Here is a 20,622-nt window from a genome sequence, read left to right on the forward strand (position 1 = left end):
TTATTTGTACTCGCCGAAAACGTATTAGTTTTTCTTGAGACTTTTGGCTTTAGTCCTTATAGGAAATAATCTAAATATTTACTATCTATCTTCTATCTATCTATCTATCTATATATATAAAAATAAGTTGTCTGTGGATCTGTGGATGGATCAGGTGACGTCACCTGAAAAAACTGGATCAGGTGACGTCAAAACTGAAAAAAACTAAAAAAAGGCAAAAACTACAAAAAAAACTAAAAACTAATAAAAAAAATAAAAAAGCTAAAAAACTAAAAAAACTAAAAAAAGGCAAAAACTACAAAAAAAACTAAAAACTAATAAAAAAGCTAAAAAACTAAAAAAACTAAAAAAAGGCAAAAACTACAAAAAAACTAAAAACTAATAAAAAAAAATAAAAAAGCTAAAATGACGACCGGGACACAGGGAATATAAATGACGACCTGGACACAGGGATACAACTCCAACGGGGACGCCGGGGGCACAGGGGGATATATAGATGACGACGGGACACAGGGAATGTTCGATTAGCAATCACCATCAACAAAGCTCAAGGGCAATCGTTAGAAAAATGCGGTATAGATATGAATACGAATTGTTTTCCCATGGACAATTATTATGTTGCATGTTCAAGAGTTGGTAAACCTGACAATCTATTTATATGGACAGACAATAGGACAGCGAAGAATGTTGTATATTCGCAAGTTTTACGTAGTTAAATATATATCTATCTATATATATAAAAATAAGTTGTCTGTGTGTTGATCTGTGGATCAGGTGACGTCATGTTTGTCCGCATATGACGTCTGAATTATTTCACACTAATACAAAAGAAGAAAAAAACTAAAAAAGGTAAAAACTACAAAAAAAACTAAAAAGAAAAAAAAAACTAAAAAAGCTGAAAAACTAAAAAAAACTAAAAAAAGGTAAAAATCTAATAACTAAAAAAAAACTGAAAAAAATAAAAAAAGGCAAAAACTACAAAAAAAATAAAAACTAATAAAAAAATAAAAAAGCTAAAAAACTAAAAAAACTAAAAAAAAACTAAAAAAAGGTAAAAAACTAAAAAAACTAAAAACTAAAAAAGAAAAAAACTAAAAAAAAGGAAAAACCTGAAAAATCCTGGGACACTCAAAGAGAAATCACAGACTGGAACACCGGGACACAAATGACGACCGGGACACAGGGAATATAAATGACGACCGGGACACAGGGACATAACTACAAAGGGGACGCCGGGGTGCACAGGGGGATATATAAATGACGATGGCGACTCAGGGAATGGTCGATTAGCAATCACCATCAACAAAGCTCAAGGGCAATCATTAGAATCATGAGGTATAGATCTGAATACGGATTGTTTTCCCATGGACCATTATATGTTGCATGTTCAAGAGTCGGTAAACCTGAAAATCTATTTATATGCACAGACAATGGGACAGCAAAGAATGTTGTATATTCGCAAGTTTTACGTAGTTAAAAACATATATATATATATATATATATATATATATATATATATCTATCTATCTATATTCACAGGTGGGACATAGGGACACAACTACAATGGCGCGTAACTAATATGGCGCGTAACGACTTACGCGCGCGGGGGGGCTTGGGGGGGGGCGCGAAGCGCCCCCACCAACTAGGTGTTGGGGTGGCGCTTCGCGCCACCCCAACAGCTAGTATAGTATAAAATTATTATACTATAATTATTATGCTATATATACTATGCATACTATATGTACTGTAGTATACTATATATACTATAGTATATACTATACTATATAGTATATACTATAACTATTTGCCATATAGTATATAAGATTATAGCAAATAATCTAATTCGAAAAACTGACCATTTAAATTAAATAAATTACCAAACGTTCAAAACATAAATGGGATTCACCTATCCACAAAATGAGATTCACGATGGCTATAATCTCATATAAAAATTTTTTTTTTAAATCCGTGCAACTGCAAATCCTCCTTCCCAAAATCCATGCCGATATTTTAGTTAAAATTAAATAGAAAAATTGCAACACAAAACAATGGCTGATCAAAAATAATGACCTAGTAGAGCAAACAATCTAATTAGAAAAACTGAGCATTTAAATTAAATAAATAACTGAACGTTCAAAACATAAATGGGATTCACGTACCCACAAAATGAGATTCACGATGGCTGTAATCTCATAGAAAATAAATATTAATATCCGTGCAACTGCAAATCCTTCTTCCCAAAATACATAGCAATAGTTTTAGTAAAAAATAAATAGAAAAATTGCTGCAGAAAACTATAGCTGATCGAAACTGATGACCTAGTAAAGCAAATAATCTAACTAGAAAAACTGAGCATTCAAATTAAATAAGTTACTAAACGTTCAAAACATAGAAGAAAAGCATTTTCTTAATAAAAGTAAAAAACGGAGTTAAAATCTAAAACATGTAGAGCGAACGTGAAACATCATAGAGCAAACATAAAACGATCCGCAGTAAGTTTAAATTAAATGAAGCCAAGTTTCCTTTCTTAATAACAACTAACTACTGTTTAATTGTGTTTGGTAATTTTAATTGTGTTTTTATTAATTATTATTCAATTAATTTTATTTAAACTTCAGAAATTAATTTTAACTTATTAAATTTGTCTAATTAATTATAATTGTAATTAAGTTCTGCTCGAACTACGAGAAATTTATTTTCTATACATAATGTCAAAAGCAAGAAAACTTAGCTGCATTAGTTAATATGCTAAACATTTTTATCAATGTTTTTTTCCAACTTAAAACGAATAGAAAACTGATCGGCAAGTTACTCATTGAATCACTAAACTAAAAGATTATTTTTACAAGATAAACAAACTGCTTAAAAGCTACTTTATCTAAAAACTATTTTTTTATATTTTAAATTAGATGGAACCAAAACAAAACATTGTGGAGAAAACCAGAACTAGTGTGTTTGAAAACTAACTATAGTTTGCAAAAACCAAGGTGCCACTATTAAAATTTACTAAATTAACAAGGATACTGGTTCAGATACCCTACTGGTTCAGTAGTTCAGATACTGGTTCAGACAATCAGACTTCGTCCAGTTAAGAACAGTGTTGAAAAAGGATTATATTTTGAATAGTGATTTCAGTGTTACGCAATAGAGTAAACTGAAACGTTTTGTAAAAGTACTGGATCTAATTACTCAGGGACGAAGAAATTAAATCTTTTTTGGATACTTTTTTTCTGGATAATTTTAATGAGAAACAGACGAAGGCTGGCACGTCTAGAAATAAGAAAGGCAATTAAAAGGTAACATTTTTCTAATTATCCCACGGGTCCGAAAACGGATGAAGCATTTCCCCACCGGCCCGAAAGTGCTGCCGTGATTTTGGCTGGGTTTATCATTTGTTTTTTCGGATTTGGGATTGAGGTAGAGAAATGTTATCAGATGTACCTCTTTCAAGTTCTGTCATTGCTAAAGAAATTGGAGCTTATCCTTTGCCCCTTTCTAAGTGGTGACGTTAGAAAGTTGGCCTACGGCAAAAAAAAATCAACTTTTCAACTAAGACAGATAGAATTTTTTTTTTTCGACGGCAATCGATAGCTCTTGATTAGCTGATCAAAGTATATTTCATCCATTTTTTGATAAAAATCCCTTCATGAGATATACTAGTTTGAAAGTTTCAAGGGGTTGACAACTTTAGTAGTAGGGTACACACTGAAACCAAAAATAAGCCGATACCAATTGTGAGACATGTAGGGGACTTGTAAGGAAAGGTCAGCTGTTAGCTCATAATCACCTTCGACAGTGAGGGGTTTGCAAATTTTGCTATTTGGTGTACCTATTATTTGTTTCCAGTGTATTTGATAAGACCGAGTTGGTTCCAGTGGTAAGACATGTAGGGGACTTGTAGGTAATAATTGTCTGCTAGGCTACAATCATCTTTAGTGAAGAGGTGTAGCCTACACCTCTGTTTGCTAGTTGGTGTAGCCTACCCATACTCCTAACGTTTTAAAAGCTTCGATAGGCTGACAACTTCAGCGTTTAACCGATAGCAAAGAAACAAAACCAAAGTGTTGCTCTCGCAACACTATTCGGCGAAGCCGGACAAAGGTTGTCGCAACACTTCACGTTGCTCAGGCAACGTAGGTCTAGTTTATATTAAGAAACAACTTGATCTAGGTGAATAAAACTTTCGGAGATTTTCAGCACCTGGTATTTGAATTCATTTCTTAAAGCTTCATTTGATACAGCTTGTTTATTTTATAATTCTAAAATTGTTTCTTTTTTTAGACTTGATATGTGTATTAGTCTGAGTGAATTAGTACACAATTTCAGCCTGTATATAATTTATCGGGAATTATTTGAAAATATTTCTGTTTTTGGAATACAGAATATCTAGATGTAGTGTTTTTATTTATGAAGATTATATTTTATTTATGTTTTTTTTTATACAGGATTTCGGTCTAGTTTCTGGAAATAGTTACATCGTCACATTTTCGTGAGAATAGTAGTCCAAAATAACGAGAAAAATGTGATCCGTTTTTAAAATGATCGTGGGACATTGGACTAAGCTTATCACCGTGTATATAGCATGTTTTTGAAATTGTCTTTTTTCTTGTCAAATTCAGTGTCTTTTTTTTTTAGTGCGATCAACCAAAGGAGGGTATAGCAAATAGTCCTAGCAAACTTGACGATTTTTGTAAAGAGAAAGGATTTATTGGTTGGTTTGAGACTTCAGCCAAAGATAATGTTAATATTGAACGTGCTGCAAAATTCCTTGTGAAAAGGGTAAGTAATAAAAAAGAACAAGTTTTCGCAATAAAACTCGCCTCATTTAAAAGAAATATATGCCACACATCAGATATAGTTATTATACACATCAATTGGTGATCCAATAGAACAAGGAGGAAGAAGTTTAGAGACTGAAGTTAACCTCTTTCAGAACATTTGTTTGAAAAAATTTTTTGCTTACAGTCAAGCGAAATGACAAGAGCGCTCACTGCTTCGTAAGGCCTATTTTTCTAACAGGCATACAAATTTCAAAAATTTGCGAGTGTGGTATTTTGAATGGCGTATTTTGCTATTTGCCGGCGCGTTCATGGCGTCATGGCGCCATGGACAGAACAAGAAGTCCGTGACGCCATAGAGAACAAGAAGTTCTTGGCGTCATGGCGCCAAGAACTTCTTGGTGTGTTCATGACGTCAGTGTGTTATTTTGAAAACAACAGCATTGATAGAATATAAATCTACAAATCAATCAAATGCTATCATTACAGAAAAGTAAGGCTTACAATTTATTTCATGGAGTGATTTGTTACTCAGTTATAATATTGAAATTAAAACAGACAGCAATTGGTAATTGACATGTATTCACTAGAACAAGTGAGACTTTGATTGATAAAATGCGAAGCTTTATTTTTCCTAGGATAGTATAAAGCTACTGATGGATTACAAAAATTCAGCCAAAAAGGCATTAAAAATAATAATAATTGATTTATAACCCAAAAACATACAAAAAAATATTAACTGTAAAAATATTTAACAAGATGAACAAAAATCTAAAAATTTTATGATTAAAAACAACTTGTTTTGAAAAAGCAAGCTAAATCTTTGTTGTTGACGAAATTGGTCATGATTAAAAAGCCAAAAAATCCCTTAGTCATTACGCACTTTTTCCCTCCCCTGTAAGATACACTACTAGTGAAGTAACACTTTTCGAATTACTACAGCTGATGTATGAATGAATAAGCAATTAATTTTTCAGAAAATATAATTAGGGACATGGGCTTTCGATTAGTTTCATAGAAAATAGAATAGGGGTGTACCACCCTCAAAAGGAGGCCCTGCTAATGCTCACAAACAACAATCAACTATAAAACAAAGACACCTCTTGGTTTTTAACCTAACTAACATTCAATATTTCATCTGCTTTTCTCTTCTTGAAAAAGTGTCTATCTTTCCAATCATAGAATAAGTTCACCATATGTGCTTTTAGATGTAGCTAAAATCATCACCGACAGAATATAACCCTTTAAGCCCATAAAAGCTGATACTGATGCAATAACTAACAAATTATACAATATTGCAAATTATAGATTTATACACTGATTATGGTTGGCTATATATATATATATATATATATATATATATATATATATATATATATATATATATATATATATATATATATATATATATATATATATGGTAGTAGATTTCCTATTTTAGAGTTACATCCCTATTACAGTAGATTTTATCAAACTACTTTTTGCCAATTTCATGGTTTTCAGAAGCATAATGTATATGAATGACAATAGGAGGGGAGGTTGACCTTACGTCTTTACATAAAAAACATACCTCACTCAGAGCAGAATTTGAAATTCCAGGGTGTCTTTTTCAGAGTTGAATAAAGTTTGGAAGAATAGAAAGACAAATCTGCGAACCAAGATTAGAATATTGGGAGGTACAGTGATGACAGGTTAAATATGGTGGAAGCATGACGCTATAAAAAACCGTGGAAGATTTGCTAGATTTTTTCCAGAGAAATTGCCAGGATCACTGACCGCATTTCCAATAGTAGGCTGTACGAAAAGTGTGGTTCAATCCTGCTTTCTACGGCTATGAGAAAAAGTTTCAAATGGCTAGTGCATGTTCTGCAGATTAAGAATGAGAGATTGCTAAAGATTGTCTTTTTGGACAACCGTTTAGGGCTAAATGGAAAGCAATTTGTCCACGATTGGAAGTGTCGCAACAGGAGCTTCCTGGGGGAAGGGGGCGTAAAGTGCGAGGGTGTAAGTTGCGAGGCTTTGAATAGATTGGGATGGAGGAGGAACACGCATAGTTGTGTTAGCCTCGACAGATTGGAGCTGTAATTAGTTGTTAGTAGTAGTAGCAGTTTCATCTGACAGAAGGCTATATATCAATGCTTATTCCCTGAGACCAGGGCTAGTTTTAGATAAGCATTTTATGCTTGATTCTGTAGATCAGCTGATTAAAAAAATTAACATGCCAACTATTTATTGTTTTTTTAATAAGGCTATAATGAGCTATTAAGTTAACAAATGACTTTATATTACAGATACTAGAAAATAATCAGTGGCAAGAAAACGACTCAGAACAAGATACAACTAAGTTTTCATTGTGCAATCAGCAGGAGAACAGAAACAAGAAAATGTCATGCTGTTGAAAATAAAATAATAGATATATTTAATTGTGGTGCCAGTCAGAATTTTGCCCAAGACAACGTGGATTACTCAAGAAATTTTTCATTAAAATCTCTGCACATTGCTAATAATGGAAATATAAATTTTGCTGGAATTTGATGAAAAATTATCATATGATATACATTTTTAAATCAGGTTTTAAGTTTTAATTTTACGAGTTTTATAGAAAATAAATTTTTGAACTCCTGAGTTCTTTATAGTGATTTAAATAGGATTGCCAAATTGAAGCCTTGATTCTTCCTACCTATGTCTTCAATGTGTACTTTCATTTTGAACATCACCTAAATGCAGGGGGGTAGCTACAGTATTTTTATAGGAGGGAGCTACTGAAGTAGGTACTATTCAAGCGATAGTGAAGAAAACTACCTATACAACAAACACGCTACTTGATGATTTAAAACATTACATAATACATTATAAACAACAAACATAAATTAAACAGTCATAAATGTAAGTTCTGGTGCTTGAATTTTACTAAAATTGTTAGTAATAAACAAACTTTCGGGTGCGCAAAGGTAAATGTCGTATAAACGGCTTTTTTCAGCCAGATTCACCACTAATGCTGCAGTACATATCCCCCTTCCACTTCTCCCAATCCCCATGCCCAGCACAGGATTGAACCAAGCTCTATTCTAATATCCCAGGGTATCGCGCTATTCATTTATTCGTAATTTCGAATACATTTAGACTCTGTAAGATTTAATTTGTTGTACTAAACTTATAATATATACGAGTTATTGAAATATTACTTATAATTTTTTATTTAACTGATTTGTTTGTGGGTTCACCGATTTACAGTAATAAATAGCATTAATATCAGCAGGCCAAAGCCGAAACAAAAGCCACAGGCAGCACAAAAGCGTTGTCTAAGTAATAAGTCAAAGTATTACCACAGATTTTGAAACATTATATTGTGACATATTCCCCACATTTAAATATCGACCGTATTTTAAATTTGAAAGTATTTGAAAAATAAAGTTATGATAATTAACTTACTCGCTGGGTATTGTTTGATAAAATTACCTTCGCCTTTGCATCTTTAAAAAGAAGATCTCATATGGCACTTGCAACGAGGTCGGAAGAGGCTAAGAGCTTCTTCCCACCAAGTTTCATTACGATCTCTCCACTCTAAGCGTTTTCCAAGATTTCCGGTTTCCCCCTCAAAATCCCCCCAATGTCACCGGATCCGGTCAGGATTTAAAATAAGAGCTCTGAGACACAAGGTCCTTCTAAATATCAAATTTCATTAAGATCCGATAACCTGTTCGTAAGTTGAACTATTTTTAATTTAATCTGAACCGGTCCCTGATACGCCTGCCAACTTTCAGCGATCGCTATATTGATCATGTATCTATTTTCAGATCTTCTTCATGTAAAAATTGGGGTGGTCCGGGATTCAAATCTGAGACCTCTCGCACCCTAAGCGAGAATCATACCTCTAGCTAGACCACAAGCCATACTTAAGAAGAACAATCATTCGTTTTAGCGGCAAATAAAATTCTTCTCAACTATCTTGTTCGCTCACTCCCCCCCCCCAGGGGGTTGAATCGGGGAAGAGACTATTTCTAATTTAATCTAGACTGGTGTCTGATGCACCTGCCCACTTTCATCATCCTAGTTTATCTGGAAGTGCCCAAACTAGCAAATCCCCCCAACTCCCCCAAAGGGAGCAGACCTGGTCCGGTTTGGTCAATAACGTATCTAGGACATGTACTTATTCTTTCCACCAAGTTTCATCCCGATCGCTACACTCTTAAGCGTTTCCCAACATTTCCGGTTTTCCCTTCCAACTCCCCTCAATGTCACCGGATCCGTTCGGGATTTGAAATAAGATCTCTGAGACACGAGATCCTTCTAAATATCAAATTTCATTCAAATCGGATCACCTGTTCGTAAGTTAAAAATACTTCATTTTTTCTAATTTTTTTCGAATTAACCCCCTCCCCCTCCAAACTCCCCCAGAGACAGCAAATCCGGTCTGGTTGTGTCAATTATGTATCTAGGACTTTTGGTTGTTCTTCCAACCATGTATAATCATGATCTCTCCACTCTAAGCGTTTTCCAAGATTTACGCTTTCTTCCTCCAACTCCCCCCAGTGTCACCGGATCCGGTCAGGTTTTAAAATAAGAGCTCTGAGACACAAGGTCTTTCTAAATATCTAATTTCATTAGGATCCAACCACCCATTCGTAGGTTAAAAATACCTCATTTTTTCTAATATTTCCAAATTACCGAATTAAGCCCCCCTCCCCAAAGAAAGCAAATCGGGTCCAGTTATGTCAATCACGTATCTAGGACTTGTGCTTATTCTTCCCACCAAGTTTCATCCTGAAGATGAAATCTCTCCACCCTAAATGTTTTCCAAGATTTCTGGTTTCCCCAACCCAAACTCCCCCAATGACACTGGATCCAGTCGGGATTTAAAATAAGAGGTCTAAGTTACGAGGTTCTTCTAAATATCAAATTTCATTAAGATCCGATCACTCGTTAGCAAGTTAGAAACACCTCATTTTTTTCTAATTTTTCCGAATTAACCCCCCCCCCCAGACAAATCACCCAAAGAGAGCGGATCCGTTCAGGTTATGTCAATCACATATCTAGGCCCTGTGCTCATTTTTGCCACCAAGTTTCATCCCGATCTCTCCACTCCAAGCGTTTTCCAAGATTTCAGGTTTCCTCCTCCATGTCACCGGATCTGGCCAGGATTTAAAATAAGAGCTCTGACACACAATATACTTCTAAATATCAAATTTCACTAATATCCAATCACCCGTTCGTTAGTTAAAAATACCTCATTTTTTCTAATTTTTCCGAATTGACCATCCCCCCCCCCAGATGGTCAAATCGGGGATAGAGCTATTTCTAATTTAATCTGGTCAAGTCCCAGATACGCCTGCCAAATTTCATCGTTTTAGCTTATCTGGAAGTGCCCAAACTAGCAAAACCGGGACCGACAGAAATTGTAATTGCTAAGAAATTGTAACAAGAGCTAAGAACTCATATGGCACTTGTGACGAGGCCGGAGGGGCAAAGAGCTCATATGGTATGAGCTCTAGCAAAATTCTAACAATCAATAGATTGATTTCAAAGGAAAATCAGAGGCTTAATGCCGGTCGGGAATTAAAATAAGAGCTCTGAGTCACGAGGTCCTTCTACATATCAAAATTCATTAAGATCCGATCACCCACTCGTATCGGAGAAAACGACTTTATCAAGTTTATTTGTGCAGCTCCCGGACACGCCTACCAATTTCCATCATCCTAGCACGTCCAGAAGCACCAAACTCGCCAAAGCACTGAACCCCACCCCCTAACTCCCCCTAAGAGAGTGGATCCAGTACGGTTACGTCAATCACGTATCTACGATATTTGTTTATTCTACCCACCAAGTTTCATCCCGATTTCTCAACTCTAAATGTTTTCCAAGATTTCCGTTTTCCCCCTCAAAATCTCCCCAATGTCACCGGATCCGATCAGGATTTAAAATAAGAGCTCTGAGACACGAGGTCCTTCTAAATATCAAATTTCATTAAGATCCGATAACCTGTTTGTAAGTTGAAAATACCTCATTTTTTCTAATTTTTCCGAATTAACCGTTCTTCCACTCCCCCCAAAAGGGTCAAATTGGGGAAACAACTATTTTTAATTTAATCTGAACCGGTCCCTGATACACCTGCCAACTTTCAGCGATCGCTATATTGATCATCTATCTATTTCCAGATCTTCTTCATGTAAAAATTGGGGTGGTCCGGGATTCAAAATCTGAGACCTCTCGCACCCTAAGATCCGATCACTCGTTCACAAGTTAAAAATACCTCATTTTTTCTAATTTTTCCGAATTAACTCCCTTCCCAGCCAAATCCCCCAAAGAGAGCGGATTTGTTCAGGTTATGTGAATCACATATCTAGGCCCTGTGCTTATTTTTGCCAGCAAGTTTCATCCCGATCTCTCCACCGTTCTTAAGATAAAAATTTCTCGATTTTTTAATTTTTCCAAATCAACACCCCCCCCCCAGCTCCTCCAAAGTGAACAGATCCGTTCCAATTATTTCAGTTACTATAGCTTGTGTTTATTCTTCCCATCAAGTTTCATCCCGATCTCCCCACTCTAAGCATTTTCCAAGATTTCTCTTTTCCCCCTCCAACAACCTATGTCTCCAGATCCGATTAGAATTGAAAATGGAGCATCTGTGACATAAGATCCTTCTATATATCAAGTTTCATTAAGATCCAATCACCCAGTCGTAAGATAAAGATACCTCAATTTTCATGTTTTCCAAGAATTCCGGTTTCCCCCTCCAACTCCCCCCAATGTCACCGGATCTGGTCGAGATTTAAAATAAGGGCTCTAAAGCACAAGATCCTACTAAATATCAGATTTCATTAAGATCTGATCGCCCGTTCGTAAGCTATAAATACCTCATTTATTCTATTTTTTCCGAATTACTCCCTCCCCCCAACTCCACCAAAGAGGGCGGATCCAGTCCAGTTATGTCAGTCACGTATCTTGGACATGTTTTTATTCCTCCCACCAAGTTTCATCCTAATCTCTCCGCTTTAAGTGTTTTCCAAGATCCCCCCCCCCCCAATGACGCTGGATCTGATCGGGATTTAACATAAGAAGTTACGAGGTCCTTCTAAATATGAAATTTCATTAAGAAACGATCACTCCTTCGTAAGTTAAAAATACCTCATTTTTCTAATTTTCAAAATTACCCCCCAACTCCCCCAAATAGAGCAGGCCCGTTCCAGTTACGTCAATCACGTATCTAGGACTTCTGCTTCTTTTTCCCACCGTTTCATCCCGATCCCTCCACTCTAAGCGTTTTCCACGATGTTAGGTTTTCCCCCCAACTCCCCCATATGTCACTGAATCCACAGCGGATCCGTTCCGGTTATGTCAGTCACGTATCTTGGACTTGTTATTATTCTTCCTACCAAGTTTCATCCTGATCTCTCCGCTTTAAGTGTTTTATAAGATTTCCGTTTCCCCCCAACTCCCCCCCCTAATGACTCTAGACCCGGTCGGGATTTAAAGTAACAGATCTGAGTTACGAGGTTCTTCTAAATATGAAATTTCATTAAGAACTGATCACTCCTTTGTAAGTTAAAAATACCTCATTTTTTCTAATTTTTCAGAAATACCCCCCCCCCAACTCCCCCTAAGAGAGCAGATCTGTTCCGGTTATGTCAATCACGTATCTAGGACTTCTGCTTGTTTTTTCCCGCAGAGTTTCATCCCTATCCCTCCACTCTAAGCGTTCTCCAAGATTTAGGTACCCCCTCCAACACCCCCCCCATGTCACTGGATCTGGTCGGGATTTAAAATAAGAGTTCCGAGACACGATATCCTTCCAAACATCAAATTTCATCAAGATCCCATCACCGTTCGTAAGTTAAAAATACTTCATTTTTTCAATTTTTCCAGATTATCGGCCCACTACCCCCCCCCCCCCCAGATGGTTAAATCGGGAAAAAGACTATTTCTAATTTAATAGGGTGCGGTCCATGATACGCCTGCCAAATTTCATCGTCCTAGCTTACCTGGAAGTGCCTAAAGTAGCAAAACCGGGACCAACAGACCAACAGAATTTGCGATTGCTATATGTCACTTGGTTAATACCAAGTGCCATAAAAACGAATCATATACATATTTTGATTAAATTCACTTTATTCTATTCTCAGCCGACATTTCGCACATCATGCTGATGGAGAAATAAATGTCCCACGAGAAGCGCTGGCATTGTGCGAAAAGCGACTAATTTCAGTCATAATTCTTAGCACATTTCAGGGTTGTACACCCCTAGTGATTTATCAATATGTCTAGTGATTTTTTTACATTTCCTAGTAACTTCAATCCTAAAACTAGGTCTTTTTTCCTAAATCCAGTGATTTCATATAATATAGTGCATAAAGCATAAATTCAAGCCAATAAATCAACCAGGAAGCTAATTATTGAAAGCAAAAGGGACGCTCCAGTGTAAACTGCACTGACATCCATTAAAAAAAGTTAAGATTTTTTTTTCAAAAATCTTCCGCCAACATTCTTGTTTGGATTTTTATCAAACTTAAAAATGTTATTTACCAAGCATAATTATTTGTCCAAATTTATAAAGATCACTGAAGGGAAGGGGGAAGATTATATATGGATTTATAAAGCCCTACCATCTCCTTATATGGGCTGTTGGTCCATTCCTGAAAGTTCCATTCAACAAGCTCGACAAATTTCCAAGACAGCTATAAAGAATACAATATTTCGAATTTTTTTGCAAATGAATGATTTTAGAAATAGATAACATTGATTTTTAGAAATAGAAAGCTTGTGGGGTTGCATTATTAACTGCCATCAGTTTATTTGTTCAATTGGTCTTTATTTTGTATACGTGATTTTCACATCTCTCATATGTTTAGAAAGCCCTTCTTTTTAATTTTTATCTTCTAGCATTTTTATTTATTTCCTCTGCTAAACCATCTCTTATAATTATAAAATGTATATCTGCTGCTCCACTATTTTCTTTTTTTCTGAGCTGCCTTCTGAAATTGTTCACTTTGAGGTAAAGAAGAATACTTTTTCCCGCATTTCTCCAATAAGGTATAATTCTTAACCTGCTTTAGCCAATCTGGCTATAAAAATAAGATCTTTGTGTTCAGCAGTAACCCTAGTCTGTTCTTACTCTGGCATAAAGCATGACCAATAAAAGCTTTTGCATATTGAATCCACTCTTGTGCATGCACCTGTAAGCTAGTTCAGTGGTAAAGGAGATGCTCCCCTTGTCTACAACAGTCTCCTTACTTATGGTGCAATTCCATTTCGTGTAGTTTTTATTTACACTGAAAAAAAAAACTAGTCAACTACTATCTTCTGGTTTGGGTAAAATTTTATTTGGTATGATTTTTACTTGAATTTGTACAAATCTATCTGGAAAAAAAAAAAGTATTCGAATTCCTCATCAAAATATCTCCAAGACATCATCCTTGATATTTATCTCAAATGGAAGTTCTCTTTCAATATAGAGAGTATTATTGAAACCCCTGGGATGTAGGGCTAAAGCAGGCAGTGCTTTGGAAGAGCTTAATTTTTCATGGAGCATTTCACCAGCAAATCCTGTATATCAGTTTGATATACATTCTAACATTGTCTGATAGCAATAAGACAATCTTAAGATATTTGGGATTTTATATGCGGTAGGGGAGAAGTGGGTACGATGGGACAAGGGTATGTTTGACATGTGTACTTCCGACAGAAAATATGGGATAAAACAAAGCTGTATAGGCGCATAGCATTTGCCATCTATTACTAAACCTTTGACGAAAAATGGCGGTTCTTAGATGATTTTTTTTTTTTTAAGTATTGTGGTGAGAAGTTTTTCTGCGTATTTTGAAAAAAAAATCAGTGTGTGGGATTTTGAAGCTATTTAAGGTAAGCTCAGTTGGGAAAAAGCATTAGTTCATTTGGAATTAATCAATTCCTTAGTTTTCTAGAACAGTGCCTATAGGGCACTCTGGCACATTTTGTTCAGGGTACCTTGGAACACATTAAAGTGCATTGTGTCCCAGGGTACATAAATACTAATGATCTGGTCCCAAACCTGACTTACTTTCTATATAAGTCCAACTCAAAATTATTTAAACTGCAGTCGAACCAAACTGTACCAACAATGCATCATTCTTCTCTTTTTCATACTGTCAACTCTTACCTTTTTCAGGATGCCATAAATCAGGAAGACCAACCCATTGTTGTATGATTGGGAGGCTGAAGATATGAAGAATGCAATTTCTGCTCATCTAGATGGGATGCCACTCTGACCAGCTGCAGAAGTTTATAACATCAAAAAATCCTGACGCAGCAGATATACTAAAGCATATTGTGATGCAACAGACAAAGAAAAACTGCAATTTTCTTTCACACCTAGCTATAACAACATATGAGTATTTCCAAGTGAACAAAAAAGCAATATATACTGCATACTGCAAGAATGCAGTATGGTTTTACTAGAAAAAGAGCAAAGAAATTGCATGACAAGTGGCTAAGAGGAATTCAGTTATATACCATACAAAATGGGATGAATATGCTGATGAAGACTAGTTGAAAGGTTTTCTTCAAAGACACCCCTCTGTTTCACTACATCAACTGGAGCCTACAAGCATTCATAGAAACCTAAGGTTCAATCACCAGGCTGTTGATGTATTTTACAACAACCTTTGTGAGCTGTAATCAAAGTTCAAGTTTCCTACTAGTCATATTTTCAACATGGATGAAACAGGGCTCACCAATGTCCAAATAAAGTGTCAAAAGTGCTGAGTCCCAAGGGTGCCAAACAACTTGGGTGGGCTGTTTCAACAGAAAGGGGGAAGCTGGTAACAATGGTTGGAACACTGAGCACTATGGGTGGATTTGTTCTAGCTTTCTTGATCTTCCTGCAGGTTTGTTTTGTTCTCAGGCTTCTTGATGGACCTCCTTCTGGAACTGCTGCTGTTGCAAACGGTATGTCTGGTAATACCTGGATGACAAGGACTTGTTCATGCAGTACTTAGAGCATTTCACTTCTCATGTTTGTCCATCCTCAATTGAGTATGTCTTACTTCTGATGGATAACCATGAGAGCCACAAAAGTTATGATGCAGTGTTGTATGCTAAAGGAGTAGGAATGCATCTACTAACCATTCTACCACATACATCTTCAAAGCTGTAACCTCTTGATATTTCAGCGCATGACCCTCTAAAAACTTACTGGTGTCAAGCAATTGAGAAGTGGCCGAGATCTCACCCTGGCAGAGCAGTGACTGAGTACAAAATAAGTCAGTTGCTAGGAGAATCCTTCTCAGAAGCATTCACTCCAGCAAACATTGTTAGTGGGTTTTCAAAGCCTAGTATATTCCCTTTCAACAATGATGTCTGGCTAGAGAGTGATTTTCTCCCAGCTCAACAGAATACAAGTATAGCACCTCCTACACCAGCGGAACAGTCAATTGCATGTGAGGATGATTTGCCAGAGACTGGTGGAGTCAAGGGTTGCTTGCCTTGCCAGTTTCAAAATTTGTTCAAGTCCTTGCATGTTCAGCTAGAAGATATAGCTCCACTACCAAAGAGAAAAGCTGCAAATTGGAAGGGAGGCAGAAAACCTGTTCAGTCAAAGATACTTACATCTACAGTGGTGAAAGATGCTATTCATACTGCAGAATCTGAAAGGAGACAAAAAAAGAAAGGAAGGAGTAAAAATTGAAAGAGAAAAAGCCTTGTGCAAGAAGCCAAAAGAAAGGCATGAACAAAAAAAAATACTTAGACTCAGTAACAAAAGTGAAGAAAGAAAGATGTTGTTGTGATGATAACTTGGAACTCTTTTGGATCAAAAGACCTAAGGGTTGCTATGGAGCAAAACAAGCAAATACAATAAAACCTGGTGATTTTGTTTTGGTAGAGTACAAAGGCAAGAAGGGTTCAAAATTTTATACTGGTGAGGTCCTATAGGAACTAGGTGATAGCTACTTTGTTAACTTCCTTAAAAGACCACTCCCATCTTGGAAGTTTGTGTTCCCCCATGAAAGAGATGAGGCCTTTGTGGATGCTGGAGAGGTCAAATTGCATCTTCCAGTTCCTAGGCCCTGTGGTGGGACTGAAAGTGTTTCAAAGATGATTATTTTTTAGATTGACCTATCTACATATGCAGTTGAATGAGAGAAACAGGCAAAATTATGTTGCTGTAGTGCCTACCTTTGTGATTTGAAACTGAAAAGTTTTTATATGTTTTTTTTTTTTTTTTAATAACTGAAAGCAAATTTGTATTTACAACTGTGTTCCAAAGTACAATGCAACTGTCCCATAGTACCCTGCTCATGGGTACTATGGGATAAAATCAGTACATTGAGAAAACAAATAGGCTCAACCTCTGTTACAAAATTGTAAAAAAAAAAATCATAAAATGGCAAGTAAATAGGCTACTCAGAGCTGGGTGATTCAGTAAAATTAAGTCACAAATACCTGAGATATACATCTTGAAGCTGAACATGTCCCAAGGTACTCAATTCTCTACTACTTCAGACCCTACTTCTTTGGAAAGAACTGCTGATAAAATGAAATCAGAGAAGGGCAGTGTTTGACCAAGTATCTTGCAGATCCCTTTAAGCTACCCCTCACCCCCTCATGGGAAAATACTTTATAAACTTAGCCTTGGCACTGAGGAACCTTAACTTTACTTAACTTAGGAACCTTAACTTAGCCTTGGCACTGAGAAATTTTAGAACTAGCAAGACATCAACTGAACAAATGTTACATTCCAGTGGTGGGGGCTAGCCACCCCTAAAGATGCTATTTTCTAAACTTACAGGCATAAAGGCAACATATATGCAACAATATCCTCAACAGAAAACAGTTCAAACTTTAAAAGAATAGGGGTGGGATATTCAAAGGAGGTAGTTATGTGATATTGTACTGTAAGAAATATAAACTGTTTCTTCAGGCAGGGATAACCAATATATTGAATCAGCAGGTGAAATTCTTAAATATGGGTTATTTGTTATCTTTGAAAGTAATAGAGCTAGATGAATAAAATTCTCAATCAAACCTGGGAAAGCCATTGATGCACCTACACCCACCTATTCCCCTCTCACTAAATGAACAGATGAATTTGGGCACTAGATGAACTTGGAAAAACTTTGCATCATAAAACTGAAACTTCAAGAGAGAGACCAATAATAAAATGAGGCCCAAGGAAATTGTCTTGAAACTGATATATTTGCTTATTCCTGATTTACAGGGTTTATAGAATTTAGAAAAATATATCTTAAAATTTGAAAAAAAAATCCAATGGCTTAAATTTCTATTAGAATTATTGGGATTATGTTTTCGAAGGTTATAGTCACAGAAAAGTGGACTCAAACCAAATCAAAGGAAACAATTTTTTTTTCAAAGTTTCAAAAGGTTAACCTTAAAGGTATACTTTAAGCTTGAACCTAAACTTGGAAAGTACTGCCTAACCATGGGGGACATGGAGTTTAAAATAAGGAAGACACATCTAAACCACTGACAACCTCTCTATAATGAATACATTTGGTTTAAGACAAGTGCTGCAAAGCAGAATAATTGTAGTTAAATAGGCTAGGATGTAAGGGTAGCTTTTGATGGTTTTATGTTAAAAAAAAAAAGTTTTCCCAGATTGCAGCTAGCCAGTCTTATCTAGCATAATCCTAAACATCATCCAATCCAATAATCTGAAACTACATTATACTAAATACTGGGAACCTGCAGACCACATTTACAAAAGATACATTTGGTATAAAATTCTAGACAAGCTACTTTTTGCCATCTTGGAAATTGGTAAGGTTAGGAATATAAAATATTCAGTGGTAAAATTCTAATCCATTGACTTCTTGCTATCTTGGAAAGTTGTTGGGCTAGAGAGTTGAAACTTTCAAGGATGTGTCTACAGGCTAAAGTATATCCTGGGAAGTTATTTTGAGGCGCCTAACTATATCCCTTCCGCCTCCTCTATATAATGCAGCTTTTTGTGCATTACAGCTTATATTTTGGTCAAATTTGATCCTATATTACTATTAAAAGTGTAAATCCTTGCTTACCTTAGAAAAATTCAACTTTTCACTGTTTTTTAAGCTACTATATTCCATAATTAGTTCACAAGCATTGAAAAACAATTATTACCTTTTATGGTATAGTTCAAAATGGAATGTAGGCACCCCCTTTAAATGCACCCCCTGTTTGAAGTCTTATCTTTAAATGGCTTTTCACAGGGGTAATACAGATAAGACATTGAACTTTTAAGGGGATTCTCACTCAAAATTATGATTTGTTGCTACAATTGGGTAAGGCTTATGTTATATGTGTGTCAATAACATCTATTTTGTAAATCATAATGGCATAGAGAAAGTCAATTTCTTCAAGACAGCCCAATAATGATTCTTAGAAACCTGAAGAGAGGCAAAACAGAAATTTAGTGGGAAAAATAAGCACAAGTCCTAAATGCGTGATTGACATAACCGTAACGGATACGCTCTCTTTGGGGGAGTTTGGGGGGGGGGGGGGTAATTTGAAAAAACTAGAAAGATGTATTTGTAACTTATGAATGGGTGATCAGATCTTAATGAAGTTTGATATTTAGAAGGATCTTGTGCTTCAGAGCTCTTATTTTAAATCCCAACCAGATCCAGTGACATTGAGGGGAGTTGGATGGGGAAACCGGAAATCTTGGAAGATTTAACTTTACTTTTTAAAACAGTAAAAAACTTTAGCGTAAAGAGCGGGGTGTTGAGGAGGAAAAGGCCCTTTCATATACAGAGTAATTTCTGTTCATTTTAAGTTTTAATGTTGCTCCTTACTTTCAGTTAAAAACACGTGTTTTTTTTAATTTAATTTATACCACAGTTTTATAAATATATATTTAAAACTATCAAAATAAACCAAAAATAAGCCCTTAATAAACATTAATTACAACACAGCTACCAAGAAAAGAAGTTTTACAAAGGAACACAAAGAACCATATTAAACTTAAGACAAGCTTCAACAGATTTCCTATAATATTTAAAGCTCAATGTTTTGTGAGAAACCAGGAAAGAAAAATATATAATTAATGAAAAAAATCAAATAGTTGAGAAAATGAGAATTTTGTCAGCCAGTAGCAAAATATGAAGACAAAAATCAAGCAAATATTTTGACAAGGACCTCTGAATAATGCAAGTGTTTTCAAACAAAATGAAGTGGTGAAGGTTATTGTGCACATGTTGGGCCAAGGCAGAATCAAAATTCTCAGGCCTTTGGTGCAAACTATTACTTTGTTGATTGAATATTTGTGTTTCAACAATCCCTTCTCCCAATTGTTGGCGTTTTACCAATATAGAAATGTTACATTTGTAAGTTACAAATACATCTTTGTATTTTTTCGAATTAACCCCCCCCCCCCTCCAAAGAGAGTGTATCTGTTACAGTTATGTCAATCATGTATTTAGGACTTGTGCTTATTTTTCCCACTAAATTTCTGTTTTGCCTCTCTTCGGGTTTCTAAGAATCATTATTGGGCCTTCTTGCAGCAATTGACTTTCTCTATGCTGTTATGATTTACAAAATAGATGTTATTGACACATATATAACATAAGCCTTACCCAATTGTAGCAACAATCATAATTTTGAGTGAGAATCCCCTTAAAAGTTCAATGTCTTACCTGTATTTCCTCTGTGAAAAGCAATTTAAAGATAAGAGTTTCAAACAGGGGGTGTATTTAAATGCCTACATTCCATTTTGAACTATACCATAAAAGGTAATAATTGTTTTTCAATCCTGGTGAACTAATTAAGGAATATAGTAGCTTAAAAACAGTGAAAAGTTGAATTTTTCTAAGGTAAGCAAGGATTTACACTTTTAATAGTAATATAGGATCAAATTTGACCAAAATATAAGCTG

General features: G+C 35.6%; 1 protein-coding gene and 1 long non-coding RNA gene across 6 annotated transcripts in view; one reads left to right on the forward strand and one right to left on the reverse strand.

Annotated features, from left to right (window-relative positions):
* Positions 1-7,403, forward strand: part of LOC136031286 (ras and EF-hand domain-containing protein-like) — a 57,338-nt gene extending 49,935 nt beyond the window's left edge. For all 4 annotated transcript variants that reach the window (XM_065710730.1, XM_065710732.1, XM_065710733.1 and 1 more), the window contains exons 5-6: positions 4,636-4,779; positions 7,070-7,403. In XM_065710730.1, the coding sequence (XP_065566802.1) occupies positions 4,636-4,779; positions 7,070-7,177 (252 nt within the window). In that variant the 3' untranslated portion in view covers positions 7,178-7,403. The remainder of the gene's footprint in view (positions 1-4,635; positions 4,780-7,069) is intronic.
* Positions 1-20,622, reverse strand: part of LOC136031287 (uncharacterized) — a 76,083-nt gene that overhangs the window by 54,160 nt on the left and 1,301 nt on the right. The window lies entirely within an intron of this gene.

Source organism: Artemia franciscana, chromosome 9 (assembly GCF_032884065.1).
Source record: "Artemia franciscana chromosome 9, ASM3288406v1, whole genome shotgun sequence".
Lineage (NCBI taxonomy): Eukaryota > Metazoa > Arthropoda > Branchiopoda > Anostraca > Artemiidae > Artemia > Artemia franciscana.